This window comes from Corvus kubaryi, unplaced genomic scaffold (assembly GCF_017639235.1).
Source record: "Corvus kubaryi isolate FWS band 111438036 unplaced genomic scaffold, C.kubaryi_AGA036_p1.0 37225, whole genome shotgun sequence".
NCBI classification, from domain to species: domain Eukaryota; kingdom Metazoa; phylum Chordata; class Aves; order Passeriformes; family Corvidae; genus Corvus; species Corvus kubaryi.
This window is the reverse complement of record NW_024581064.1, coordinates 77,108-102,955: the sequence shown is the minus strand read 5'-3', so window position 1 is coordinate 102,955 and position 25,848 is coordinate 77,108. Positions and strand designations below refer to the sequence as shown.

The 25,848-nt window shown below is 66.3% G+C and overlaps 5 protein-coding genes across 11 annotated transcripts; 2 read left to right on the top strand and 3 right to left on the bottom strand.

Moving 5' to 3' along the window:
- Position 1: 1 nt before the first annotated feature.
- Positions 2-5,549, bottom strand: LOC121662037 (B-cadherin-like; the record flags this gene model as incomplete). The annotated part of the gene is made up of 15 exons (XM_042022821.1): positions 5,365-5,549; positions 3,408-3,604; positions 3,218-3,328; positions 2,940-3,095; positions 2,719-2,863; positions 2,438-2,613; positions 2,228-2,356; positions 1,962-2,147; positions 1,629-1,873; positions 1,402-1,544; positions 862-1,086; positions 539-757; positions 312-442; positions 92-235; positions 2-19 (listed from the first exon to the last, which is right to left on the bottom strand). Coding segments are annotated over exons 1-15 (2,367 nt in total), but the record flags the coding sequence as incomplete, so codon positions are not given.
- Positions 5,550-6,510: 961 nt separating this feature from the next.
- On the top strand, positions 6,511-9,688 carry LOC121662048 (5-hydroxyisourate hydrolase-like). 2 transcript variants are annotated; one of them, XM_042022834.1, is made up of 9 exons: positions 6,511-6,756; positions 6,864-6,983; positions 7,076-7,231; positions 7,307-7,451; positions 7,527-7,702; positions 7,771-7,860; positions 8,935-9,077; positions 9,263-9,398; positions 9,530-9,688. In XM_042022834.1, exons 1-9 carry the CDS (start codon positions 6,718-6,720, stop codon positions 9,617-9,619), a joined length of 1,095 nt encoding a protein of 364 aa, XP_041878768.1. In that variant the 5' UTR covers positions 6,511-6,717; the 3' UTR covers positions 9,620-9,688. The 2 variants fall into 2 exon arrangements, with proteins under 2 accessions (XP_041878768.1, XP_041878769.1); XM_042022835.1 differs by lacking the exons at positions 6,511-6,756; positions 6,864-6,983; positions 7,076-7,231; ... (1 more) ...; positions 7,527-7,702; positions 7,771-7,860 and adding an exon at positions 7,867-8,346.
- Positions 9,669-16,538, bottom strand: GAS8 (growth arrest specific 8). The gene is made up of 11 exons (XM_042022829.1): positions 16,436-16,538; positions 15,901-15,987; positions 14,722-14,919; positions 14,349-14,555; positions 13,989-14,043; positions 13,377-13,582; positions 13,006-13,173; positions 12,623-12,709; positions 11,444-11,653; positions 10,307-10,372; positions 9,669-10,063 (listed from the first exon to the last, which is right to left on the bottom strand). The coding sequence occupies exons 1-11, from the start codon at positions 16,436-16,438 to the stop codon at positions 9,914-9,916; spliced, it is 1,437 nt and encodes a 478-aa protein (XP_041878763.1). The 5' UTR covers positions 16,439-16,538; the 3' UTR covers positions 9,669-9,913.
- Positions 16,539-16,736: 198 nt separating this feature from the next.
- On the top strand, positions 16,737-20,527 carry DBNDD1 (dysbindin domain containing 1). 4 transcript variants are annotated; one of them, XM_042022839.1, is made up of 5 exons: positions 16,737-17,154; positions 18,140-18,263; positions 19,197-19,361; positions 19,769-19,909; positions 19,997-20,527. In XM_042022839.1, exons 2-5 carry the CDS (start codon positions 18,215-18,217, stop codon positions 20,164-20,166), a joined length of 525 nt encoding a protein of 174 aa, XP_041878773.1. In that variant the 5' UTR covers positions 16,737-17,154; positions 18,140-18,214; the 3' UTR covers positions 20,167-20,527. The 4 variants fall into 4 exon arrangements, with proteins under 4 accessions (XP_041878773.1, XP_041878772.1, XP_041878774.1 ...); XM_042022838.1 differs by having other exon boundaries at positions 16,738-17,154; positions 18,136-18,263; XM_042022840.1 differs by having other exon boundaries at positions 16,740-17,154; positions 18,136-18,263; positions 19,215-19,361.
- A 345-nt stretch (positions 20,528-20,872) lies between these two features.
- Positions 20,873-25,818, bottom strand: DEF8 (differentially expressed in FDCP 8 homolog). Of its 3 annotated transcripts, none has more exons than XM_042022830.1 (11): positions 25,752-25,818; positions 24,850-24,965; positions 24,643-24,725; positions 24,412-24,561; positions 24,042-24,183; positions 23,805-23,969; positions 23,186-23,313; positions 22,680-22,793; positions 22,134-22,214; positions 21,829-21,969; positions 20,873-21,730 (listed from the first exon to the last, which is right to left on the bottom strand). In XM_042022830.1, exons 2-11 carry the CDS (start codon positions 24,953-24,955, stop codon positions 21,497-21,499), a joined length of 1,344 nt encoding a protein of 447 aa, XP_041878764.1. In that variant the 5' UTR covers positions 24,956-24,965; positions 25,752-25,818; the 3' UTR covers positions 20,873-21,496. The 3 variants fall into 3 exon arrangements, with proteins under 3 accessions (XP_041878764.1, XP_041878765.1, XP_041878766.1); XM_042022831.1 differs by having other exon boundaries at positions 24,850-24,968; positions 25,752-25,796; XM_042022832.1 differs by lacking the exon at positions 25,752-25,818 and having other exon boundaries at positions 20,873-21,546; positions 21,621-21,730.
- Positions 25,819-25,848: the final 30 nt, after the last annotated feature.

Below are 25,848 nucleotides of genomic sequence, written 5' to 3'. Positions count from 1 at the left end.
TGTCGGCCGCCTTCAGGTTCTGGGGGAACAGAGGGGTCAGTGCCTGCGGCCCCTGTGCTGTCACCCCCTAGGCTCTTCAGGTCAGGCTCACCTCCTCGATGAAGGTGCCGATGTCGTCAGGGTTGGCGGGGCGGGGCCGGTACTGGGGGGCTGGCAGGAGGGTAGGGGCCACATCATTGCGGATCACCTCGGGCCGGGCATCCAGCCCCCGGTGCAGCTGCCGCAGGTCATAATTCTGGGGACACACACATGGAGAGGGGCAGAGTCAGGTTGTCCACGCTGTCCACCAACCCCCTCACCCCCACACCCACCTGGTCCTCCTCGCCGCCACCCTCCTCCCCGTAGTAGAAGATGTTGTCCCTTGTGTCATCCTCGGGCAGCAGCAGCAGCTCCTTTGTCACCTTCCTCCTCCTCACGAAGAGCAGCAGCAGCAGCAGGATGACTGCGGGGAAGAGTGCCATCAGCGGGGACGTGTCCCCCACTGTGCCCAGGGCAGGGGTGTCCCCAGAGCCCCAGGACCCCCAGGATCCCCACTCACGCAGCAGGGCCAGCAGCGCGCCCAGGGTGGCGAGAACAAAGGGCAGGGCAGTGACAGGCTGGGGTCTCTGGGGACAGCCCTGTGCCAGCCCCTCGCAGGCGCACACCCGTGCGGTGACAATGGTCACTTGGGCTCTGCCCGGCTGGTCCAGCAGCCGCAGGTACACGCTGTAGGTGTCTGGCTCCAGCGGTGCCACCAGCTGCAGTGTCACTGTGTCACCTGTGGGAGATGGGGGGCTCATGGAGGAAGCACCAGGAATGCAGCCACGGCACAGCTGCCTCTGCCAAGAACCCCCCACATTATCTTCAGCCCCACTGCAATACCTGTGTCCCCCACCTCCACAGCCCAGCTGTCCCCTGAGCCGTGGGTGAGCTCAGCACGGAAGGGGCCGGTGTTGGGGGGCAGGTCCCGGTCGGTGACGGTGAGGAGCTGGGGCTGGGGGCTGCGCTGGCAGACAGTGACGTCCCGTGGCTCAGCCTCAGGGCCATTGTCGTTCACGTCGAGCAGGGTGAGGAGCAGCGTGCCCGTGCCCGTGGCTGGCGGTGAGCCTGGTGGGGACAATTTTGGAGGGAGGACCCCAAACCCAGGACTCTCATGGGGACATAGGTGACTGAGCAGGCATGGGGACAGGGGGTGCCTCAAAACCAAGACGTTCCCAGGGACAGAGACTCTCTGGGCAACAGTGGGTACAGTGAGGAGTGATGCTGGAGGGGGAAGTCCCAAACCCAGGACCCTCACGGGGCAGGGGTGGGGCTGGGCAGTCCCTGCACTGCTCCATGCTGGAGCTGGGATGTGTTTCCTGGTGATGGCAGCACGTGCCCCTCACGCGGGAGGGGGAACAAGGGCTCTTTCATGTCCCTCACCATCGTCCACAGCCAGCAGCACGGCCATGTAGGTGCTGTTCTTGACGAACGGGGACTCGCGGTCCAGGTGGTCCCGCGCGGTCACCAGGCCATTCTCAGGGTGCACAGCCAGCCAGCCCGCCGGGTCGTGCCCCACCAGGTACCTGGGGGGCACAGGGGAGCTGGTGCTGCAGCAAGGGGCAGCAGAGACCCCCCCAAACCTCCACTCCAACCCTGTCCCTGCTCACTTGATCCTCTGGCCCTGCGCCTTGTCAGGGTCCTGGGCCGTGCAGGCGGTGAGGGTCTGCCCCGGGGGTACATCCTCTGACACCGTGGCCAGCTGCACCGGCGGCATGAACACCGGGGCCTCATTGACATCCTCCACAGTGACTGTCACCGTAGCAGTGGCCATCGGCAGCTTCACGATAAAGGGGACCTCATTGGCCACTGCCACGTGGAGCACGAACTGCTGCTTGGCCTCGTAGTCCAGACCCTGGGAGAGGGGGAGACATGGGCAGTGAGAGGGGGACAGGCAGGACCCCACTGTGGTAGCGATGGGGCGACACGGGGGTGACACAGACCTTGGCGGTGCGGAGGATGCCCTCATTGGTGGCAGGGTCGGTGCTGATGGCAAAGGCACCCCCGTCGTTGCCGCGCAGGATGGAGTAGACAGCTCGCCACGCCGGCGTGCCGGGCTCATCCAGGTCGGTGACAGCCAGCCGGGCCACCTCCCGCCCAGCCACGTTCTCTGGCACGGCCGCCTCGTACTGCGGGTCAGGGGCACCATCAGCACGACAGCCCAGCGGGCACCAGGGAGGGTCACACCCAGCAGGGGGGCCCACGTTACCGTTTTGGGGTCAAACTCGGGGGCATTGTCATTGACATCAGCGATCTCAATGATGGCCAGCGCCGTGGTGGTCAGCCCCTCACCGTCCAGGTCAGCTGCCTGCACGGTCAGTGTGTACTCTCGCACACGCTGTGGTGGACAGACAGACAGACACCTTGTCAGCCCCTGCTTGGGGCTGGGACCCCTGCCCCACGGTGCTGCGGAGCCCACCTCCCGGTCAAGGCCACTGGCAATCATGCTGAGGGTGCCAGTGGCCCGGTTGACGGTGAACATTTGGGGATGGGGCTCCCGTGGCTCCTGGCTGAGGATGGAGTAGGCAATGACACCATTGTAGGTCTCCACCGCATCATCCGCATCCGTGGCTGTCACCTGCATGATGGAGGTGCCTGGGGATGTGGATGTCTGGGTAAGTGGGCTGCTGGGGGGGACGGTGCCGGGGCTGTGCCCAAGGAATATGGCAGGTGGGATGCAGAGCTTCCCAGGGGTCCTACCTGGCAGGGCTCCCTCTGGCACAGAGCCCCTGAACACCTCCTGCGTGAACTGGGGCTTGTTGTCATTCTGGTCTGTCACTGTCACAATGATCTCCATCGGCTCCTCCACTGGCTTCCCATTCTCAGACACAGCGTGGGAGAAGAGCTGCGGGGTGGGGTGTGAGTGGGGGGCCTGGCAGAGCACCCCAACACCTCCCCAGTGTCCCCTGGCAAGGACCTACGTGGTATTTGTCGATGTGCTCACGGTCCAGCGGCTGCGTCACCTTCATCCAGCCTGACTCCTTCTCAATGGTGAAGATGCCCTCGGGGGGGGCATCCGCTCCCTGCCCTGTAATGCTGTAGAAGATCTTGGTGTCTCTGTCCCGGTTGGATTTGATCTGGGAGGACACACAGACCAAGGAAACGGGTCAGTATCCCCCACCCCATCATACCCTGCCCCGATGCAGTGGGGATGCACCGCCAGCACCCACCTCCATGCCCAGACCCCCCACCCTCATACCTGAACCAGCTTTTTGGGGAAGGGGCCCCTCTCATTTTCAGGGACCTTGATGGGGGGGATCACCCAGTCCCTCTTCTGCCTCCTGAGAGCAGCGCGAGCCCTGGGCAGCTCCTGTGGGATGGGGGTGAGTGAGGGCGAGGGCACAGCCGGCCGGGGGAGCGAGGGGGGGGGATATGCGGGGCAGCATTACCTGGGGGGAGTGCCTGCTCTCTGCGGGAATTGGGGCAGGGTCTGGCTGGCCAGCGGCATCCCGGGAGGAACCAGGACCTCGGGGGGGTATGGCGAGCGCCCTGCTCACCCCCGGTAGCCGCACGGGGCCCCCATCATCCCGCACTCCGACATCGGGCTCCTCCGTCCTGTACGGCCCCGCGCAGCCTCCAGAGCTCCCTGCGAGGGTGAGGGGTCAGGGGGATGGGGGGGACCTCTCCCCCGGCACCCCCGAGCCGCAACCACCAGCTCCAGGACCCCGCAATCCCCCAGAGCCCCGAGGCGGAGTGGGGCAGGGGACGGTAGAAGAGGGGTAGCGAACACCAGGAGCGGGGCAGGGAACACCGGGCGCCGTACAGGAGCGCAGTGGAAGTTTCGGTGGAAGTTTCGGCTTTGTTTCACACATGATGGGAAATTCCTGGGCGGGCAGAGCCCGGCCCCAGCCCCCTCCCGGTGTGTCACCCCCCTCGGGGCTCCCAACCCCCCGTGGCCAGAACACTGGTCACTGAATCTCCCTCCCCCGCCTCCCACGCTGCATCCCTCGTGCTGGACACAGCCCTGGCTCCGCGCCCCCCCGGGGGAAGGATTAGGGGATTAGCGGAGCTGAGCCAGCTCCGGGCGGCCGAGCGGGCCAGGGCGGGACGCGGAGCGGGGCTGGGGGGGCTGCGGAAGGCGTGGAATGGGGCAGGGAGAGCTGTGCCCCACGGCTGCTCCACGCCTGAGGGAGAGAGCCCAGGGGTGACGGTGGGGCCATGCGGGGAGCAGCAACCGTGCCCCGAGGGCAGTACCGGGGCCCCTCCCAGTCGCGATGGCCGCGATAAGGGACATTAATGGGGCTGGAGGAGCATCAGTCACCCTGGCAAGCGGGGCACGAGGAGCCCGGGGAAGCCCCCAACCCATGTCATGGTGGACCCCCAGCCCCGCTCCCCAGCTGTGGCACGGGTTGCTGTTCCCACCGGAGGAGCGGGCGGCACAGGGGGTACCCCACCACGTCCTCGGGGGTCACTGCTGGGTGCCAAGGCGGAGCCACACGGTCGGTGCCGGGGCCATGTGCTGCCCACGGAGGGGGGTCGCAGTGGCATGGCCAGACCCCAGCCTGTGCCCACAGCAGGGGCCTGGCAGCGCCCAGCTCCAGTCATGGCAGGCTCAACTGATGGAAACGGGATGTGAAAAGGGATGTGGTGTCCAAAGCAGGCGGAGGTCGAGGCCCCTCCCTGGCACTTACCGCCAAGGAGAGCTTTTAGTGCTCCCGCGGCCATTAGACGAGCGCTGGCTCCGGCCGCCTTGCCGGGCAGCCTCAATCTCCCGGGAGCCGCTGAGCGAAGAGGGCAACGGGCCCGGGCCAAGCGCCGGCACCGGGCCAAGAGCTGGCAGCAGCAAGACCCTGCCCAGCCTCGGGCCAGACGGACCCCGCACCCCACGGCCGGAGAAGGGTGGCCCTGGGGCACCCAGCCCCATTGCCAGCCCGGCGCCGGCCACCCACCCTGCGGGGACCCAGCCCTGCTCGCAGCGGGCGCCGCATGGCTGGGCCAAAGGCACTGGCATCAGCCGCCACCAGCCGGCCCCACGGGGCACCGCCAGCCCCATGGCCATGCCCCACAGCCCGGGGGGGGGTGCACAGCCCTACAACAAGACCCACAGCCCGGGGCGGAGGCACAGCCCGACACCCCAGGAGCCCAACCAGCCCCGCGGCGCATCCCCACACTCGGGTACCCCCGCCAGCCCCACAGCCGGGGCACTGCCAGGTCTTCCCGAAAAGCAACGGCCCCACCACCGGGGGCAAAGCGATCCCGATCCCGGCAGTGAGGGGGGCCCTGCCGCCCCCTCCAGTGCCCGAAGCCCCGATCCCGGCCCCGATCCCGGCCCCGATCGCGGCCCCAGCCCGTCCCCGAGATGTTCCTGGGGTCCCGGTGCCGCCGCGCCCCGACGGTGCGAGTTACCTAGTGCGGGGAGCGGCCCGCGGCGCAGCCCCGGGAGGACGCACGGCGGGGCCGCGGAGGGGGCGGCTGCCGGCAGGAGCGGGGAGAGGAGGAGGAGGATGAAGATGGAGAGCGGGCAGAGCCCGGAGCGCGGCCCCCGCATGGCCCGTCCGTTGCTGCCGCCGCCGCTCCGGTCGCCGCCCGCCGCGTCCCGCCCCGTCCCGCCCCGCGCCGCTACGCCCCAGGTGAGGCGGTGGCCGCGCAGGTACCGCCCCGCCCCGGAGAGCGGCCCCAGCACGCCCCAGGCACCCCCCGGCAATGCCCTGGACCCCTCCATTACCTCCGGGACCCTCCTACCGGGGGTTTACCCCCTATAACGGCCCCGGCAATCCCCGTTGCACCGCGGTACCCCTCTGGAAACCTCCGGCAACCCCCGATACAACATGGCACCCCCCGATACCACCCGGGCACCCCGGGTATTCCCCTGGAAACCCACCGGCAATCCCCAGTACCCCATGTTACCTCCCAGGCACCCACCCGTCAAGATCCACGCACAGCCCGGTACCCCTCGGGCACCGCCCAGTACTGGAACCTTCAACACCCGCCGGGCACACCCGGCACCCCTCTGAATTCCTCCCGTCAATCCGCAATTCCTCCCGGGAACCCTGGGGCACCTCCTGGTAACCTCTTGCAACCCCCTGGCAACCGTCGGCAATCCGCGATACCCCCCGTTGACCCCTGGTCACCCCCAGTTGCCCGTCGGGCACCTCCCCGGTATGCAGCCATCGGTATCGCCTTGGAACCCCCTGGCACTCCCCGGTATGGCCCGGCACTGCTCGGGCACCCCCGCTCTCTCAGTGCCGCCGCCCGGTGCCCGAGCCCCCCCGCCGCTGCCCCCCGGCCCCTCAGCGTAGCCCGGTGGACACGCCTAGGCATCCCGGGATCTCCGGGCACCTCCGGAGTCCTCCCACGCATCCCTCCCGGTGTCCCCATGAACCCTGGCCCCTCCCACCATCGCCCCGCAGGAACAGCCCCCTTCCCCATTCCTCCGTGCCACCTCCGGCTGCCTCCTCCCCCTCTGCCGCCTATGGGTGCCCTGGAACTCTCGGGGGGCCTGTGTGTGCCCCCCAGCCCCACTGGAGTGGGGGTTCCCACGGCCACCGAGGGACAGTGCCCCGGGGGGTTCCTGCGCTCTGTCGTCCCCCCCAGCCTGGAGCAGCATCCCGTGTGCTGGGTCCCCACACACGGCCCCTCCCGGCCCCCCCGGGGCTGGCAGCGCTGGAAAGCCGGTACTGCTTTCCAGGCCAAGGTCACTGACGCAACAGGGAAGGTTCCCAGCCGCCATCTGGGGGGGCAGCCAGTGCAGCCGCAGCCATGGCACCCTGCACCTTCACCGTCCTCCTTCGCCTGCTGGTGGGACCATCGCAGTGGGGCCGCGGGTGTTGCATGGCCATCCCCTAGAGGTTCTGGGCAGAGCCGTGTCCCTCCATGGCCCTGCAGCCCCGCCCTCCATCCCCCAGGACATGCTGATTTTCCCGGAGCATGGACATGGCCTCCGGCGGCAGAAGAGGGACTGGGTCATCCCCCCCATCAACTGCCCCGAGAATGAGCGGGGGCCCTTCCCCAAGCAGCTGGTGCAGGTACGTGTCCCCACAGGGACCAGGCAGGGTCCGGGGTGTCCCCAGACTGCTGGGACATGTCTCCACCCCCTTTCTTCCTGCCTTGCTGCCAGATCAAATCCACCAAGGACAAGGAGATGAAGGTTTTCTACAGCATCACGGGGCAGGGAGCAGACACCATCCCCGTGGGTGTCTTCATCATCGAGCAGGAGACAGGGTGGCTGGAGGTGACGAAACCCCTGGACCGGGAGCAGAAGGATAAATATGTGGTGAGTGAGGGGGGGTCTGTGGTGGGACGGGGGTGGTCCTGGGGGGCTGCACACACACTGACTGTGCCCTTGCAGCTCTACTCCCACGCCGTGTCAGCCAACGGGCAGCCCGTGGAGGATCCCATGGAGATCATCATCACCGTCACTGACCAGAATGACAACCGGCCTGTCTTCACCCAGACAGTTTACCACGGTTCTGTGCTGGAGGGAGCTGAGCCAGGTGGGACCACTGCCACCACCTGCCAGGCAGCACTAGAGTGTGTGTGACAGGACACTCAGTAGCCACCTGCTCCAGGCACATCGGTGTTGCGGGTGCTGGCCACCGACGCGGACGACGCTGTGAACTCCAACAATGGCGTTGTGAGCTACTCCATCCTGAGCCAGGTGCCGGAGCAGCCCCAGCCTGGGATGTTCACCATCGACAGCAGCTCTGGGCTAGTCTCCGTGGCCATGCTGGGGCTGGTGGCAGAGGTGAGCCCTAGACTCAGCCCCCACCGAGCTCATCCCCCATTTGTGGGTGACGCAGCCTCTTGCCACAGGCGGTCCCTGAATACACACTGGAGATCCAGGCTGCTGACCTGGGGGGAGTCGGGCTGCAAGCCACCACCACTGCCCGCATCACGGTGCAGGTAAGACACTGAGCCCCCCGGTGCCCTGGCAGTGCAGAAGGGCAGGGCGAGGCTGTGGTGAAGCCAGTGCTGGCTCCTGACAGCCCCACATGCCCGGCTGCCGCAGCACAGACACGCTCCAGGTGCTTTCCATGGTGGGAGGCGAGACTGGGATGGCAGCTGTGCTGTGGCTCCTCCTGGCCCGGTGCCCCACCTTCCCACTGGGCTCTGGGCCACCAGCCTCAGGGCCACGGCACTGCCGGAGTCTGGGTGCCGGCGGGGCTCCTGGGCACAGCTCCCAGCGGGAAGCCGCCCGTGCTGGCTCGGCCCAGCCGGGGAGGAGCACCCGGTTCTGCGGGAGCCCTGTGCCAGAATAGCGGCATCCAGCCGCGCCAGCTCCACGGGGAGAGGCCCTGGCGCCAGGAAGGGAGGCCGGGGCCGGGGATGGCGTTTTGTGCAGTGCCACCGGCCACAGGTCCCTGGCCGAGCGGGACAAAGGCCAGCCAGGTAAGCTCACCAGGGTGCCTCTGCGGCACCCCCGTGTCAGCCAGTGCGGGTGTCAGGCTGGCAGTGGGAGCTGCTCCTGCTCCAGGGAGGCTGCCTGGTCCTGCTGGCTGCTGGGACGCAGTCCCAAGTCATGCTCCCACCCCAGCGTGGGAGCTCCAGGAGAAGAAGGGGCCTGGCTGCCCCCAGCAGTGCTGACCTTGACACCTGACATCTCTGGAGAGCTGGGCAGGGTCAATGTCCACCTGCACGTGACACCGTGGGCAGGCATGGGGCTGCTGGGATGGGGCTGCTCCCTCATCGGGTCCAGGCTGGCTGCTGCCGCCGTGCTGAGGCCCACCAGGACAGGCAGGCGAGCAGGGAGCGCGGTGCTGCAGTAAGCACAGAGCCCTGCATCCTGGTGGGAACCAGCTGGCACCCACGCACGGTGGCTGTGGTGCCTGGGGCTGAGCACCGTAGCACGGGAACGTGGGTTCCCACATCCCAGCTCTGGGAAGAGCGAGGTGCGGGGGCTTGGCTGCAGCACAGTCAAGGTGGAGGCAGATGGTGCTGCTAGGACAGGTCCCAGCCCTGCTTCCCTCTCTGCCACAGGCTGACAGCATGTCTGAGGTGGGAAACGGCACCCTGACCACCCATGTGCTGAACACGGCCACGGGGCTGCCAGCAGCCGGCCTTGTCATCCGCCTGGCCCAGCTGCAGGAGCCAGGGCCTCAGTGGACGGAGCTGGCACAGAGGTAGGACAGCTGGTGGCACTGGAATGGGGCAGGGACGCTGCTGCCAGCACTCTGTGAGCTTGGCAAAAGGCTCCTGGCACAACTGGCTGCCCAGCCTGGGGTTTGCTGGTGGCAGGGCTGTTGCTTGGGGGTATGGCCAGGGCAGGTTCTGGGGGTAGGGCAGGGCTGGCTTGGTCTGGTTTCAGGCACACGGACGCAGACGGGCGCTGCCAGCCCCTCCTGGCACCAGGACAGGCCAAGGCCGGCACCTACAAGCTGCACTTTGAGACAGCTGAGTACTGGCAGGGGCTGGGACACACCAGCTTCTACCCCTTCGTGGAGGTATGTGTTGGGGAGATGGGGACAACTGACACAGCAAGTCTGGGGGCTGGGGCCAGGCTCAAGGGGCTGCACTCCCCAGGGCCCCACTATGGGAAGGGGATTCCCATTGCTGTCTCCTCGCTCTCCCTCAGGTCGTCTTCATCATCACTGACCCAGCACAGAAGCTCCATGTCCCACTGCTGATCAGCCCCTACTCCTACACAACGTACAGGGGCAGTTAGAGGGGCACAGCCTTCCCCTGGGGACACAGGAATGATGCCACTGACACTATTAAAAGCTCCAAACAGCAACGCTTGTCTTAAAAAATTGCCTTCCGCTTGTGCGAGGACAGAGGGAGCCCCAGGGGCGGCCTGGTGGGGTGGGTGGGATGCCTGGAGCCCTCCAGCTGTGCTGTGGTCCCCCTTGGGAGGAGAGGTTCCTAAAGATGCTCACTGGGGCCTGTGTAATGGCATGGAGCAGGAACAGGGCACAGCCCCACTTCCAGTGTGCCAGTGGGACCCTCAGTGCTGCCGGCATCAGGTGGGCACCGCAACGAGTCCAGCAGGGCCCTGCCCCAGCTCCTGCCCTGGGACGGGGAAGGACAGTGGCTGGAAACCCAGGTTGTCCAAGGGGATACCAAGGGCTGTCAGCTTTGCCTCGAAGGTCTGCAGCATGTCGTTGTGTGCCTGTGAGGGAAGGATCCCTGTCAGCCCCTCTGTCAGCAGAGGAGGGCTCCCTGCACCCCCAGTCCCATTTCCAACCCCCAAGCCACGGCCATGGAATCACAGAATCATTTGGGTTGGAAATGCCTCTAAGATCATCGAGTCCAACTGTTCCCCCAGCAGTGCCAAGGCCAGCATTAACCCACATCCCCAAGTGCCACATCCACACAGCTCTTAAACCCCTCCGGGATTTCTCCCCGCCTTTACCTTGCAGACTCGGGCCAGCTGGAGCTGCAGGTCCTGGATGGTGGCATTCTTGGAATTGAGCACATCCTGCAAGGGGAGATTGGGATGAGGCCGCGCTGCCCAGCCCTGGGGACACGATGGCCTGCCGCGGGTGGGTGTGGCGTGGCAGAGCACACGGAGGAGCTGCAGCGCGAGCAGAGCGGCCGGCAGCACGGCCTGGCAGGTGGCCACCACCCTGCCCCCTCTGAGTGGCACTGCCAGGGACAGCCAGCCCCGGGCAGGGACAGGGAGCTCCCGGATGAACACCACAGGCATCCCGGTCTGCCCCGCTGCCGGGGAGTGCTGGCAGCACCTGCTCCAGCAGCACCGCCCTGCCGCCGCGGCACCGCGGGAATTACAGGGAGCCAAGCTCCCCGAGGCAGCTGAGAGGAGGAATTCAGGGACCCCAGCAGCTGCAGGAGAGCCCGACGCCAGTGACGCCATCTCAGGAATGTGTTTTCCTTCCACCTGCTGGGAGGTGACACATCCGCTGCCTGTCCCATAGGCCTGGTATGCATCCCAGAGCATCCCAGAGCTTCCCTGACACCCCCTGCAGCAGGGATCTGTGTGGGGACAAGCAGGAGGGCACCGGGCGGTGGAGCCCTCGTTCCCTGTGTCTGTGCCCAACCCGCAGCAAGCACTGCTCCCTGGCTCCAGCTGCGGAAGGCTGCAGGAATGTGGGTCTCCAGGCTCTCTGCACAGGTATTTTTAGCACGGCAGACACTGCAGAGCCCCGGGTCCTGTCTGCACTGTCCCCATCGCCAGGCGAAGCTCACCAGGTGCGACCCCACCTGCACAGAGCCCCTGGGTGCCACTGGACCCACTGGCAGCCGGCTGTGTGGCAGCACAGGGTGCTGGCAGTGCCATGGAGCCTGCGGCCATGCTCCTCAAAACAGGCCCCACCTGAGGGACAGATCAGTGCCAAACTCCGACACCCACACGCTCCACTCTCGAGGCAGAGCCGAGTGTCCCGCGGCACCACACGTGGCCCTGGGAGTGCCAGGAACGAGTGACGTGCCACCTACAGCCATGCAGGATGGGGACCGGTGCATTCAGGGGCAGCAGGCACCCCACAGTGGGCTCTGCCCCCCAAATCCAGCCCTCGCCGGGCCCCAGTACCTCCAGCTTGTGCGAGACCAAGGAGAGAGCACTGGGGCTGAGGTTGGAGGCTGCGAAGACCTCGCTGAGCTCCACCTCCTTCTGCTCCAGGAGGCTGAGGAGTCCATGCAACTTCCGCTCCAGAAGCAGGTTCTTGAACCCCGTTTTTTGCTGCACCTCGTTAATGGCTCTGGTGAACTTCTGATAGAGCTCGTCTCGCTCCGCCTGGACCTGCTCCGGGAGACAGCGCAGTGTCACACCACCCTCAGGACCCCAGGGGACACGGGGGCCTGCACGAGGCTGACTGGGGTCTGCGTAATGGTGTGGAGTACAAACAGAGCAGAAAACTGGTCCAGCAGCTCAGCCCGGCCATTCCCCACGGCACCTGCAGCCCACAGGGAAGGCAGGTGCTGCGGCACAGCTTCCCTCCCTCCCTTCTTCCCTCCCTCTCTCCCTTCCCTCCATGGCGCAGCACCTGTGCTTCTCCCTCCTCCTCCTCCTCCCCTCCAGGCATGGAATGCCCCAACGGGCTCTCAGCAGCACTGATTCAGACCCCAGCGAGGGCCCCCTGGCACACGGGGGTCACTCCTCTCATCCCCACAGCTGGCAGCAGTCCCTGGCTCACAGCTAGTTAATAAGTGTCCTAATTAGGACACAGTCTCTCCTCCAAAGCCTATTTCTGAACGCTCCGAATCTGGCGCTGTCTTAATGATGGATTGTTAATGAGGCCTCGGATCAATGTTCATATTCCTGGGGATTTCTACGAATTGCAAATAAGCTCTCTCCTGCCTCAACAGATTTATCTGGGTTAGTGGGGGGGAGAACTCGCTCTGCAGGGCTCTTCCCAAGCCACCCCAGAACAAGGAGAGGGAGCAACCCTGTAACACTGGCAGAAGGAGGGGCCCGTGGCAATCCCCCCTCAGCTCTGCCCCACGCAGCCCCGGCAGCCCAGGGGCCCCCGCTGGAGCGTGCATGATTGCTTAGCAAAGGACAAGGCCAGACCTGTCTGCTGACCGTGGGAGAGGCTGGAGCTGGGAGCTGCTTTGCTGGGAGCAGCAGTTATCACCCGACTCTGGATTAGCTTTGGAAAGCCCTGGGCTAAGCACGGGCTCTGCTAAGTCCCACGCCCTGTCCTCTGCAGAGGGTTTGGAGAAGGTTTGGAGAGGGAATGGGATGCCCAGCCCTGCCTGCAGGTCTCACCTTACTGAACCGCTGCTCCAGCACCTCATGTTCCCACTGAAGGTCCTTCAGTTCCTTCTGGGTGATTTTCAGATGGGCTTTGGAGTTCTGTGAATGGGAAGGGAAAGTTAAAGAGTGCAGTATTGTCTGGGAAATGCTGGGGATATGTTCTAGGAAGGGAGGAGAGTGAGCAGCAGAGAGAAAACCAGGCAGCACCCACACCAACCCCCCTGCAGTAGGGTGGTCTCCTTTCCAGTCTCTGTGGATCCCCATGTGAGGTCCCACAAACACACAGTAAGCAGAACAGGACTTGCTTTGCCCAGCAATCACAGCACACCAAGTGGCAGAGGTCAGTGTTTTCCCTCCAGGAACGAGCCCATGAAAGGACAGGGCTGGCCACTCACCATCAGGGCCTCCTTGTCCCTGTAATAGTGAACCAACTTCTTTTGCAGCTCAGCCACCAGCTCCTGGGTCTCCTGCAGCGGCCCTGTCAGCTCCTTGTTCTGGAGCAGCACTTCTGCCTTCTCCTTTTCCAAGACAGTCCCCTTCTTCTTCAGGTCTTCCACCTGCTCCTGTTCTTGAGAACACAAGTGCTGGCTCCTGGGAGCTGCCCAACCCCTCCGAGTCCCCCACACCCTCAGGACACCCTCCCCACTCATGTGCCGGTGTACAGGACACCAGCAGCACCCACACCGACACCTGGGAACTGCCAGATCCAGCAGACACCCTGGCAGGAGCAGTCCCTGGGTGGAGGGGTGACAGGGACAGGCAGTACCTTCAGGAGGTTGATGAGTGTCAGGTTTTTGGCGGTGATATCGTTGTAGTAGTTCTTGATGGCACCAAAAGCCCCCTCATGGTTCCCCATCAGCTCGCTGATCTGGGTGTTCTTCCTCTCCTCCAGCTCATGGAGCTCCGTCTTCCTCCGCAGGTCCATCTCATCCCGCAGCGCCTGCATCTTTCTGGTGTACTTGGCCTCCATCTCTGGGGGGAAAATGGTCAGAGCTGGGGAAAAACTGGCTGAAACAGGGGAGGAAAAGCAACCAGAATGGGCAGAGGAGAAAAACCAGCCAGAACTGATGGAAAACTGACCAAAACTGTGTGGTGTGTGGGGATCAGCTGGAACTGGGAGGGAAAAACTGGGGAGCCAGAACTGGAGGGCAAACTAGACAGATCCAGGGAGGAAAACCAGCTGGAATTTGTGGGGAAAACTGGCCAGAACCTCGGGAGGGGACATCAGCCAGAACTGAGGTGGGAAACTGACCAGAACTGGGAAGGGAAAAATGCCCAGAACGCGGGGGAACCTGCTGCCATCTGCTCGAGGTGCTGCTCGGGAGCCAGGAGCAGCTCTCCCTGTCATGCTCCCATGGCATCTGCCTCATGCCCTGACCTTTGGTCTGCATCTCGAAGTTGCTGCGTAGCCGGGCCATCTCCTCCTCATGTTTCTGTGCGGAAGAAACTCCGTGTTGGAGGAAACAACCAAATCCCAAGCCAGCCCATCCCCAGGGATTCCCTACTGCTCTTTGGGAAAGGATTCTGATCCCATGTTGATGCAAAGAGTGGCTTGGAGGTTCTCCAGCTGCTCTCACAGCTCCCCACTGTGGGAGAGGGGTCACCCAGGAATCCCCATTCCTGTACCAGAAATCCCATCCCACCCCACAGAGAGAGTGAGGGAGGCAAGATCCCAGTCCCGCTCCCACCCTGGGGATGGGGCACTTCACAGGTGGCTCCAGGCCAGACAGGGACGTACCAGGCAAAGGTTTGTAATGGCTGCCTCATTGGCCAACTCCTGCTCCTTCAGCTTTATGTTCAAGGAGCGCTTCTCTTTCCACAACTCCTGCTCCTGGTCCCAGTGATCCTTCTGGGCCCGCCTCAGGGACAGGACACCCTCTGCCTTCAGCTCCGTCAGGTTCTCCTGCTGCTCGTGCAACAGGTGCTTCACCTTCTGCTTGTACACCTAAGGACAGGCCAGAGACCGGGTGAGGGGCTCAGCAGGAGACACCCAGAACTGGGATGCTGGTGAGACATTCCTGGATCACATCCTGCCCAGCTCTTCCTCCTCCTCTTCCCTTCCTCTCCTTCTCAGAGCTGCCCAAGGCTCACCTGGAGCCCTCTAGCCCCACCTTGATCTCCACTTGGTGCCGCTCCTCCGCCTCCTCCATCTCCCGGTCCCGGTTCTGCAGCTCTGCTTTCTTCTCCTCCAACTCCCGGCGGGTGATTTCCCAGTAGCTCTGAATCCTGTTACACTCCAGCTGGAAAGAGTTCCGCTCCTGCCGCTCCCGGTCCAGCTCCTCCCGGAGACGCACCGTGTGCTCCAGCAGCTGCAAAGCCAAGAGGAAGAGACAAGTAACGGAGGAGGGAGGCCTTGGACAGGTGCCTTTGGACACTCCATGTGCCAGACCCGGCAGGACATGGTGGTTGTCACTGATGTGGAGCTGAGGAGGTCCCTGACTGAACCCAGCAGCTTCTGGAAAAGGAGTCACAAAGCCTCATCTGACTGCCCGCAGGATGGGGTTCTGGCTCGCAGTGTCCAGTAACACCACGCTCAGGTGCTTAAGATACTTCTGGTTCATTGAATTTTTTGGGTTGGAAAAGCCTCTAAGAGCAAGTTTAACTGTTCCTCCAGCACTGCCAGTGCTACCCCTAACCCACGTCCCCATGACTCTCAAATCCCTCCAGGGATGGGGACTACATCACTGCCCTGGGCAGCCTGGGCCAGGGCTGGACAACCCTTTCCAGGAAAAAATTTTCCCAATATCCAACTTGAACCTTCCCTGGCACAACTTGAGGGCATTTCCTCTCCTCCTGTCCCTGTTCCCTGGGAGCAGAGCCTGAGCCCCCCCGGCTGCCCCCTCCTGTCAGGGAGTTGTGCAGAGCCACAAGGTCCCCCCTGAGCCTCCTTTGCTCCAGGCTGAGCCCCTTTCCCAGCTCCTTCAGCCACTCCTTGTGCTCCGGACCCTTCTCCAGCTTCATTCCTTTCTCTGGACATGCTCCAGCCCCTCAGTGCCTTTCCTGTCATGAGGGGCCCTAGGATTCCAGATGTGGCCTCAGCAGTGCCCAGAACACAGGGCTGGAGACCAGAGGGTGAGATGAGGAGGCTGCTCCTTCCAGGAACAGCAAGAATCCTCCTCCCCGGCCCCAGACAGGCGTCAGTGACACAAACCCCGGCTGCTTGTCCCTGTCACCCTCTGCACCTGTTGTCCCCAGAGCTGGGGCCAGGCGCCTCGCAAGGGTCCCCGGAGCTGTTCTTTCATGAGCAGCAGTTCTTTCCTCCCCAGGGGGTGGCCTGCGGGACCTCTCACCTGCTCCCTGCTCATGTTCTCCGGGGCCGAGGCATCCACCACCGCAGGGCCTTTGCCCCCTTTCCCTTTCGCTTTCTTTTTGGGTGCCTGCGGACAGAAAGCCAAGCACAAGAGGTGAACGGGTGAGGCGGAGACTGTGCTGCTCAGGGCCCCCGTGCCGGCCCCGGAGCATCCCGGCTCTCACGGCAGGGACGGGGCAACAGCGGCGACACGGAGCCGGGGGCCCCGGGAGAAGCCTGGAAGCGGCTCATGCGCTGCCACTGACTCAGCTCCGTGGTGAACCCCTGGGCACAAAACACCTGTACCCAAAACAACGCCTCAGACGCATCACCGCAGTGCTGGGAACGGCGCCGAGGGGCTCTGTACCCTCCCCGGGAGCAGACCGGGACAGGACGGGGCTCGCAGACATCAGGGCGCGGGGCTCCACCGCCCTCCCCTGCCCGCACACCCCGGCTGCAGGGGACCCTTCAGCAGCCGCCCCGGTTCTCCCCCGGCCCCGGTTCTCCTCCCGATCCCGGCCCGGGGCCGCTCTCACCATGGCGGCGGCCGGCGGCACCACCGTCTCCGGGCAACGGCCGGGCAGATCCAGCGAGAGGATGGTGAAATCTCGCGAGAGGGGCGCTGCGGGAGGACACGCCCCTAGCAACGCCACGCTCCGCCCTGGCAACGGAGGCGGGGCCAGCGAGACCGGCGGGGGACGGGGAGGGGACCGGGAGGGGACGGGGCGGGGACCGGGAGGGGACACAGGGAAGAGGCGGGGGGACATCGCGAGGACCGGGCGGGGAGGAAGCGGTGGGGGGCGGTTGGAGGGAACGGGGTGACCGGGGGAACCGAGCGGTTCGGGGGGAACCGGGGGTACCGGGGGAGTTCGGGGAGGGCTGGGGGGGACAAACCCGAAGGGTCCCGCTGTGCCCGGCACAGGCTCCTCCCACCCCCGCGCCCACCGCTGCGCCCGGGGCTGTCTCCCCACAGCTGGGGTCCCCCGCCTCCGCTCCCGCAACCCCCCGGTCCCCGCTGGACCCCCGGTCCCCGTGTGCCCCCCCGCTCCTCCCGGTCCCCTCCGCGCCCTCTCTTGTCCCCCTGGTGCCTCCCGCCCCTCGGCTCCGCCCATCTCGGTGTCCCCGCCCCGCCGCGGCGGCAGGACCGTGCGGGCTGCGGGCTGGCACCGGGCCCGCCCAGCACCGGACCGGCACCGGCACCGGCATCAGCCCCGACCCCGGCCCATGGCGGCTCCGGCAGCGGCCGCCACCGCAGGTGAGGGCGGGGGGCAGACGGGGGAGGCACGGACCGGCACGCCCATCACCGTGGAACCGGGCCGGGCCCCGCGGGGCGGACAAGGAGATGTAGGGCGGCGTGCAACGGGAGGGGGTGCATGAGGGGCGCATTGGGCGGCAAAGGGGGGCGCGGGGCCGTGCTGGGGGTGCCCGGCTGCAGGGGGAGGGGGGTGTTGGGGGGGCGGGGACAGGACATCGAGGGGGTCTGTGCAGGGAAAGTGGAGATGGAGGGGGAGAGCAGAGGGGTTCCCAGAGAATGTGGCGGGACACGGGGGTGTTCAGGGGGTGTTCGGGAGCACTGGAGTGCGCTGGGACCATGGGGGGCAGTGGGATGCTCGCAGGAGGTGGGGGTGCAGTGGGGTGACAAGGGGAGGTAGTGGGGTGGCCAGGTGGTCAGACGGAGCAGGCGAGTGCACTGGGGACTTGGGTTTGCAACGGGATGCCCAGGGAATGTGGGGGGACAGTGGGGTGCACGGGGGTGTAGAGGAGTAGTAGGGTGCTCACAGGACATGGAGGAACACCGGGGTGCCCAAGGGACGTGGGGAGCACTGGGGTACCTTGCAGACATCCCCCCACAGCTGTGCCAGTGCCGGTGTGCGGAGGGGCTTGGGGACAGGGATGTGGCTGTGCTGGTGCAGCTGAGGGGGGCCCGGTATTCTGGGGGGGCTTCACCTGGTGACAGAGGCAGTGCCAGGGCTCCCCTGCACGCCCGTCCCTCCCGCGTGTGGCCCGCACACGACTGTGCCGTAGCCGCCAGCATGGGGCAGCCCCGGCCGTGGCACCGGGGGAACGGCGGGACACCGGGCCCTTGAGGGGACAGTGCCACTGGGGCGGGTTGCGGGTGCCGCGGGGTGACCGGTGCCATGGGGTGCCGGTACCGGCGGCTGCCCGGCTCTGCGGTTGCCGTGAGTCAGCACACGTCGTGCGGGAGAGATCCCTGATCCGGCCCCGCTCCCGCCAGGCAGCCGGTGAGCCCAGGCCGGAGCGGGCGGTGTGGCTGGTGACACTGCTGGTGACACGGCTGGTGGCACGGCGGGACCATGCAGGCGGAGGCCAGAGGGGAATTCTGCAGCCGGGACCAGCGCCCTGGTGGGTGGCGGCGTGGTGCGGGCAGCGGGGGCCGCGCTCCTTACGGTGACACGGCACAGTGTCACCCACCGGGGCCGGGCACTGCGCGGGGAGAGGCGGCGGGAGCGGGCGGGAGCGGGCAGCCCCCGTGTCCTCCCCGGGGGGATCTGCTCTGCTCTGGAGCGGGATGAGGACCACATTTTCCGGCCCGAGGGAACGTACCGTCAGCGCGGGGTGCCTGATCCCACCGTGCGAGGTCAGGACGTGGCAGAGCCAGTGTCAGGCAGAGGGCTGGTGTCCCGCTGGTGTCCTGCCCATGTCCTGCAGCTCCATGTGCCAGCAGCAGGAACACCTCGTAACGTCCTTTTCCCCTTTGGGTTGGGGGTCTCTGTCCCTGCCCCGCTGTCACCACCCTGGTGGGAGGGAGGCGATGCCCATCCCTGTGCCGTGTCACCCGGTAACGCAGTGGTGGCATGGTTCGGTGGTGGCACGTGGTGCCAGGGCACCGGCACTGACCTCGGGGGGACAGGGTGCTGTGTCCCCCGGTTCTGCCCTGGGCACACAGGGCCTCCTCCCACCCTCAGTGCCCGCTCAGCCCCGAGACACGGCTGTGCCCCCACCGTGTACCACCACCGCGTGCCGTGACCTGTGCCATGGCCAAGACCATCTGCCGCGGCCGCCTTGTCCCACCGGCTCTTCCCGGGGACAGTCCCAGCACAATCCGCCCTTGTCCGGGCCCCGGCACAGGCTGCGCTTTGTCTCGCCGACACAAAGGGGCTGCGCGGGGAGGGGGGCGCGGAGCGGGGGGTGGGGGCTGCCAGCTTCCGACACGAGGGTCTCGGCAGTTCTGCCCGTCTCCCCGGTCCTCCCAGGGGTCCTGCTGCCCCCGGCCCCTCAGTCGGGCACCCCGTGAGTGCTGGGGGGCCCCGGGAGGAACTGCCCTCACTGACGCAGAAGGTGCTGATGTGGCAGAGCTTGGCAAGGAGCCACTGGTCCCGGAGCACCCTGCAGGGACCCCCACCCACGGGCCGGCCCAGGAGACCCCCCGAGTCCCCGCGGAGGAGCAGGGTGGCATCCCCATCCCCAGCGCTGGCCTGCTGCAGGTCACCGAGCGCCGACGTGAGTGCGGCCCTGAGCTGGGGTCCCTGCCTGTCCCTGCCTGTGCCTGAGGCCGCCTGCTTTGTCCCTGGGATGTCTGCCTGCCCATAGCATCACTTGCCTGTCCCCTGCACCTCGGGTCTGCTCCGGGGTTTCCTGCCTGTCCCCGAGAGTTGTCTGCCAGCCCTTGGGGGTCTCCTGCCTGTCCCGAGAGTCTCCTGTCGCCCTCTGGGGTCTCCTTCCTGTCCCTGGGGTCCCCTGCCACCCCTAGGGATCCCCTGCTAGCCCCCAGCCAGTCATGGCCGTCTCCAAGATCCTCATACCCCCAGCTCCCTGGGCCCCGAGCACCAGACCCCCGCCCCCCTCAAGCCCCCGCCCCCCCCGTTGGGGACAGCGGTGGGTCCCCAGCCTCTCCCCGGTGCCCGCAGAGCCCCTGAGCAGCGTGTCCTCGCTGGAGGTGCACTTCGACCTGCTGGACCTGACGGAGCTGACGGATATGTCGGACCAGGAGCTGGCCGAGGTCTTCGCCGACTCCGACGAGGAGAACGTGGCCGGAGAGACGCCCGGCGGTGAGCGGGGGTCCGGGGCCGCCGGTCCCGGTCTGTCCGTCCGTCCCGGTGCGTCGCTGACCGCCCACCCGCCCGTGCGTCCCGCAGGGCTGCAGCCGCCGGCGATGCCGCGGGCCGGGTACCTGCGCTCGCCCTCCTGGACCCGCGCGCGGGAGCAGGGCCGGGACAAGAAGCACCTGAGTGACCCTGAGCTGCCGCCGGGACCCCCGGGACCCCCGGACGCCTTCCTGCCCGCCGAGCGCCCGCGGGAGCCGTAGGGACAAAACCCGCCGGGGGACACCGGGATACGCCGGTGCTGGTCCCGTCGGTACCGATGGAGCCCGTCCCCGGGCGCAGGACTCCCGTTAGCCCGCCCGGAGGGCAGAGGCGGCCCCAGCCCCGCGGCGGGGAGGTACCGGGGCTGCCCTCAGCCAGTGGCCCGCGGCCCCGGGGGGAAACCGGGCCGGCCCCGCCGGCCCCCGGGAGCGGCACGGCCTTGGTTGCCGGGAGCAGCGGGTGGGGCAGGACGGGACGGGTCGCACGGCTCAGCGCGGCCCGACGGAGTGCGGCCGGTGCCGGTGCCCGCCCGGTTCTGATGTAGCAGTGCTGTGATCCGGTAAAACCGACCGACCGACCCACCGCCGACTTCTGCCCGTCTGCGCCGCCGGGGCGGGAGCGGGAGGAGTTGGGGACACGGAACACCTCGGGAGCACCGGGGAGGGGGGGGCCCGGCCGGTACCGGGGCAGCGTGGCCGCGGCCCCTCTCGATGAGTGTGGCACATCCCCGATAACGTCGCGCAGCGCAATTCTGTCCCGCGGGTGGCGCTGGACCGGGGACCGGCCCGGGGCTGGGTCGGTCCCGGTGCTCGCCCCGCGGCAGCCCCAGCCTCGGCAGGAGCTCCCGGGCTGCCGCCCCCGGCATTCGCACATCCTGCCCGTGCCCCCGGTGCCCCCCGCCGCCGCCCGAAGCAGGGACACGAGTGCTGGGTTGCGCAAAGAGGCTCGTTAATGCTACAGGAAACACCGGGGAGAAGGGAAGGCAGCGGCTCCACACCGCACCCGGTCCAGCCCGGGGAAGATCCCGCAACATCCCCCCGGGGCTCCGCCCCGGTAACGGTGGTGCCGAGGGCTGGGGAAGGACCTCATTCCGGTATTGTTTGTGGGGGACTCGGTCCCGTCCCGGTGCCAGGGCTGAGCCCTCCTGCCAGCACCTGCCGCCCCAGGACAGCGCAGCGCCAGCCCCGGCCTGCACCCCGTCCCTGCCCGCACCCGGTTGCAGGCAGGGACGGCAGGAGCCGCTGTGGGGCCATAACCGGATCCCGGTTAACCGGATCCTGGCCCCTCCGGCGAGGGTCTCCATGCTTCCGGGAATGGCTGGAGTTCAGCAGTGATTCCCCCCCCCGGCAGTGCTGCCATTTCCATGAGCAGAGGGTCCCAGAGCCAGGGCCACCCCAGTCCCCAAACCACCACTGGGCTGATTGTGTCCATCCCAGGGCCCTGTGGTGGGTGGGGAGCAGTCTTGGGCTTGAGACCCCACCATGGGGGCAAACTCCCCTCAGGGCTCTGCTTCCGTGCTGGAGTCCTGGAACAAGGATTGCTTCCGCAGGCTCAGCCGGGCGCACCGGGGACAGGTGGTGGAGTTGTCATAGTAGCAGTCCCTGGAGGGGGGGACAGCACTGGGTCACCCCCTGCCACCCCCACGTCCCCACATCCCGCCCCAGTGTGTCGGTACCTGTGGAAGACGGCGGAGCAGTCGGCGCAGACCGAGGTGTGGCTGTCAAAGGGGAAGAGCACGTCGCCCTCCCGGCACAGCTCACAGACGAAGCCCTTGGCCTGGCATCGCTGGGGGAGCAGGCAGGAGGTGACAATGGTGACCCCGCCAGCCCTGCACTGGCCCCATGGGGGTGTCCCCCCGGCTCTGCCCCAAAGCACGGGCTCACCTCGCAGTCCAGCTTGATGTGCTTGGCAAAGAGCGTGTGGATCTCGGTGAGGGAGCAGCCGAGGCGCCCGGCCTCGATGTCGATCAGGTCCTGCAGCGAGTACATCTCATCGTTCTCCACAAAGTGCTGTCGGTCCTGCAGCTGTGGGCAAACGGGTCACTGTGACTGCCACCGCTGTGTGACCGCCACCGCTGTGTGACCGCCACCGCTGTGTGACCACCACCGCTGTGTGACCGCCACCGCTGTGTGACCGCCACTGCTGTGTGACCGCCACCGCCATGCCTGGCCCTGGCCCCCAGCCTGACCTGCAGCAGCAGCCGCGCCTCCATAGCCTCCTTGCAGGTGATGAAGTAGGGCTTCATCAGCAGGATGTCCTGGCGCAGCTTCTGCAGGGGACAGGATGGGATGGGATGGGAATGAGGATAGGAATGGGTGTGGGGGCAGGGATGGGACAAGCACAAGAAAAGAGGCAGTGGCAGGGGCAAAGATGAGATGGAGACAGTGTGAGAATGGGACAGGATGAGAATGGGGACAGGGATGGGATGGAAATAGGGACAGGAATGGGAATAGGAATGAGGACAGGGATGGAATGGGAATGGGTTCAGGGACAGGGAGACAGGGTTGTGATTGGGATGGAGACAGGAGCATGGCAAGAACAAGACCAGATTGGGTCAAGTTCATCCCTGTAACAGTCTGGGCACCCTCTGCCCCAAACCCCCCCACCTCACCTTGCTTCCTCTCTGTGGGACCCAGTGGGTGCCACTGGAGTCCCCCAACCTCCTGCTCATCCCAGGTGCCCTCTGTGGCGTCCCCTGCCCTTGTGGGGTGTCCTCCCCAGATCCAGCACTCACCCGGATCTCCACCAGCTCCTCCACATAGTTGAAGAGCAGTGGGTTGATCTCCCGCAGCTTCAGCACCGGCCGTGACACCATCAGTGCCAGGTACCTCATGCTGCACCGCGACACCTGCCCGACACCGCCAGAGCCACCGTCACCCCCCGCACCTGCCAGCCCTGCTGCCACCACCCACAGACCCCTGGCAGGGCCCCATCACAGGGACACGGCCCTGGGGACATGGCTTCCCCTCAAGTGAGCTGTGCCCAGCAACCCCCATCACCAGGGACATGGCCCCCATGACCAGGAATGTGGTCCCTCGAGTGACCTCTACCAAGGGACATGCCCCCCAGGGACCCCCATGACAAAGGACAAGGCTCCCAAGTCACCTCTATCCATGGATGCAGCTCCCAGGGACCCCCATGACCAAGGACACGGCCCCCCCAGGTGGCCTCTACCCAGGACCACTGTCCCAAGGGACTTCCATGACACCCCAGGGTGCCCCCACCCCATGCCAGGGCCACCTTGCGGGGCTCGAAGTCCCAGTTGTGGATGGCACGGGCGGGCACCACGGCCAGGTCGTTCCAGTGGCAGCTGGAGCAGTAGTAGAGGCCGGTGTAGTCGCACTGTCGGGCCTCGCTGGGCACCCCCCCTGTGGCAGCACAGGGCTGGCATGGGGCTGGCACTGGCACCGCCCTGCTCTCTGCCCACCCCACACACTGTGTGTGCCCCCAGGACACCCAGCAACACCTGGGCACACGGTGGGTCCCCAGTGTCACCTTCCTCAGATCCCCAGAACTCCCAGAGCCCAAACCTTCAGCTCCCACCAGCCCCACACACCTCCCACCCCACAGCCCCTCAGCCCCAGGCAGCTCCCCCCAGCCTCACAGAGCCCCCCAAGGGAGCCAAGCCCCACAGGCTCCCACCTCCCCTCAGCCCCTCCAGCCTCACAACCCCTCAGCTCTGCACAGCTCCATGAAGCCCCTAGCCCTACACCTCCTGGTCCCACACCACCCAACCCCACAGGGCTCCCAGCTCATCCCAGCCCCATATCACCCAGCCTCAACTACCAGCTACCAGAGCCCCCAGCTCCCCCCAGCCCCACGGCTTGTCCCAGCCCCCCTGGCAGCAGCAGGGGCTCACGGAGGGAGATGGGGGCCCGGCACTCAGCACAGCGATAGTCCTGGCTGTCCAGTCCGCTCTCGGGGCAGATGCTGAGCTGGTACTCGGCTTGGTGGCTCACCTGGGCCCGCACACAGGGCCGGCTCACCAGCGGCAGGCACTTGCTGTGGCACCGGTAGTAGCAGCCTGGGGGACACAGGTGGTTGTCAGCGTGGGGATGGGGCAAACGGGGACGTGGAGGGGGTGTCCCAGACCCACCTGTGCAGGTGTACCAGGTCTGGATGAGCCCCCAGATGATGGTGCTGCACTTGTCACACATCTGCTTGACACTCTTGCTCTTCTCCTTGTAGAAACGATGCTCCAGGACCACCCGGATGTTGGGCTCATCCTCACCAGGGTCCTGCAGGGGGAAAAGGGGGGTCAGAGAACTAAAGAATCACAGAATTGTTTGGGTTGGACCTTAAAGCTCATCCCATTCCATCCCCTGCCATGGGCAGGGACACCTTCCACTATCCCAGGCTGCTCCAAGCCCTCTCCAGCTTGGCCTTGGACACTTCCAGGGATGGGTGTCAGCATGGAGCCCCAGCCATGGAGACCCCCCTGGCCCCAGCCCCAGCCTCAGTCCCACCTTCAGCTCCTGCAGCTTGAGGCGGAGGTGGATGAGCCGAACCACGGCATCCTTCTGCCGCTCTGAGTGCTCAGGCAGCGCCAGGATCACCCGCTTGCACTCCTCGATGGCCTGGCGCAGCTGCGGCACGTCCGACGCCAGGATCAGCCCCTGCCACCACCACCAGAGGAGGAGGAAGGTGAGCTGAGACCCCCATATCCCCCCCATCCCCACAACACCCACCCCACTCACCACAGGGCGGGAGAAGTGGTCCTCAGCCAGCCCCAGGTCCAGGGCGCCCTCGAGGTCCCCTGGGGTGGGATCCGGCTGCTGGGCTGCAAAGTGGGGTCTCAGGGGGGCCTGAACCCACCCCCAGAATAGGGGGTACCATGGAGGGGCTGGGCCTGGTTGCCCACCCCAGTGTGGGACAGGGAGTGGGGTGGGGGAATCAGCACCCACCTGGGGCAGGGGGTTCTCCGTCGGGGCGCTCCGGCTGCTCAGGGGTCTTGTTGAAGGGGTTGAGGTGGGCCTGGCGGAAGCGGGCCAGCCGCTCATCCGATGCCATCGCCACCGTCCTGCTGGGGAATGGACACTGCCTCAGTTACCCCAGCACTGGTACAAGCACCGGCACCGACACCCTGGCATCAACACCCCAGCACTGGCACTGACACCATCACCAACACCCCGAATACCATCACCAGCATCCCGTCAGGAGCACTTGCGTCGTATCACCAGCACCCACACCCTGGCACCAGCACAATCACCCCATCACAGGCACCAATAGCACCTCAGCAGCACCGACACTGTCACCAACACCCTGTCATGGCACTGATACTCCAGCGTTGGCACTGACATCCCAGCACCAGCAGTGACACCCCGGCACCAGCACCAACACCCTGGTACTGACACCTCAGCACTGACACTTCCTCACCAGCAGCAACACCCCGGTACTCCCACCGGCTGTACCAGCACTGGCACGGACACCCCAACACCAGCACCGAAACCCTGTCACTGGCACCGACACAAACACCGACACCTCCTCACTGTCACTGACACCCCGGTACAGCCACAGAAACGCCAGCACTGCCACAAACACCGGCACACCGGCACCGGCACAAACACTGACACCGACACACCGGCACCGGCACAAACACCGGCACTGACACACCGGCACCGGCATTCTGTCACAACCACCAACACCCCAGCACCGTCTCCGTCCCCAACACCCCGGTCCTGGCACCAACACCCACCTCCGTTCCCGGCCCTGTCCCCGTCTCCGTCCCCGCGGACAGACGCGTCTCTCCGCCTCCCACGCCCTGCCCCGCCGCCACCGCCCGCTTCGGCCCACGGTCACCACGTACCGGCACCGTGCACGGATCCCCTGGGGTCCCGCTGTCCCCCCGATGTCCCCCCGATGTCCCCCCGATGTCCCCCCGCAGCCCCTCCCGCGCGCCCGCC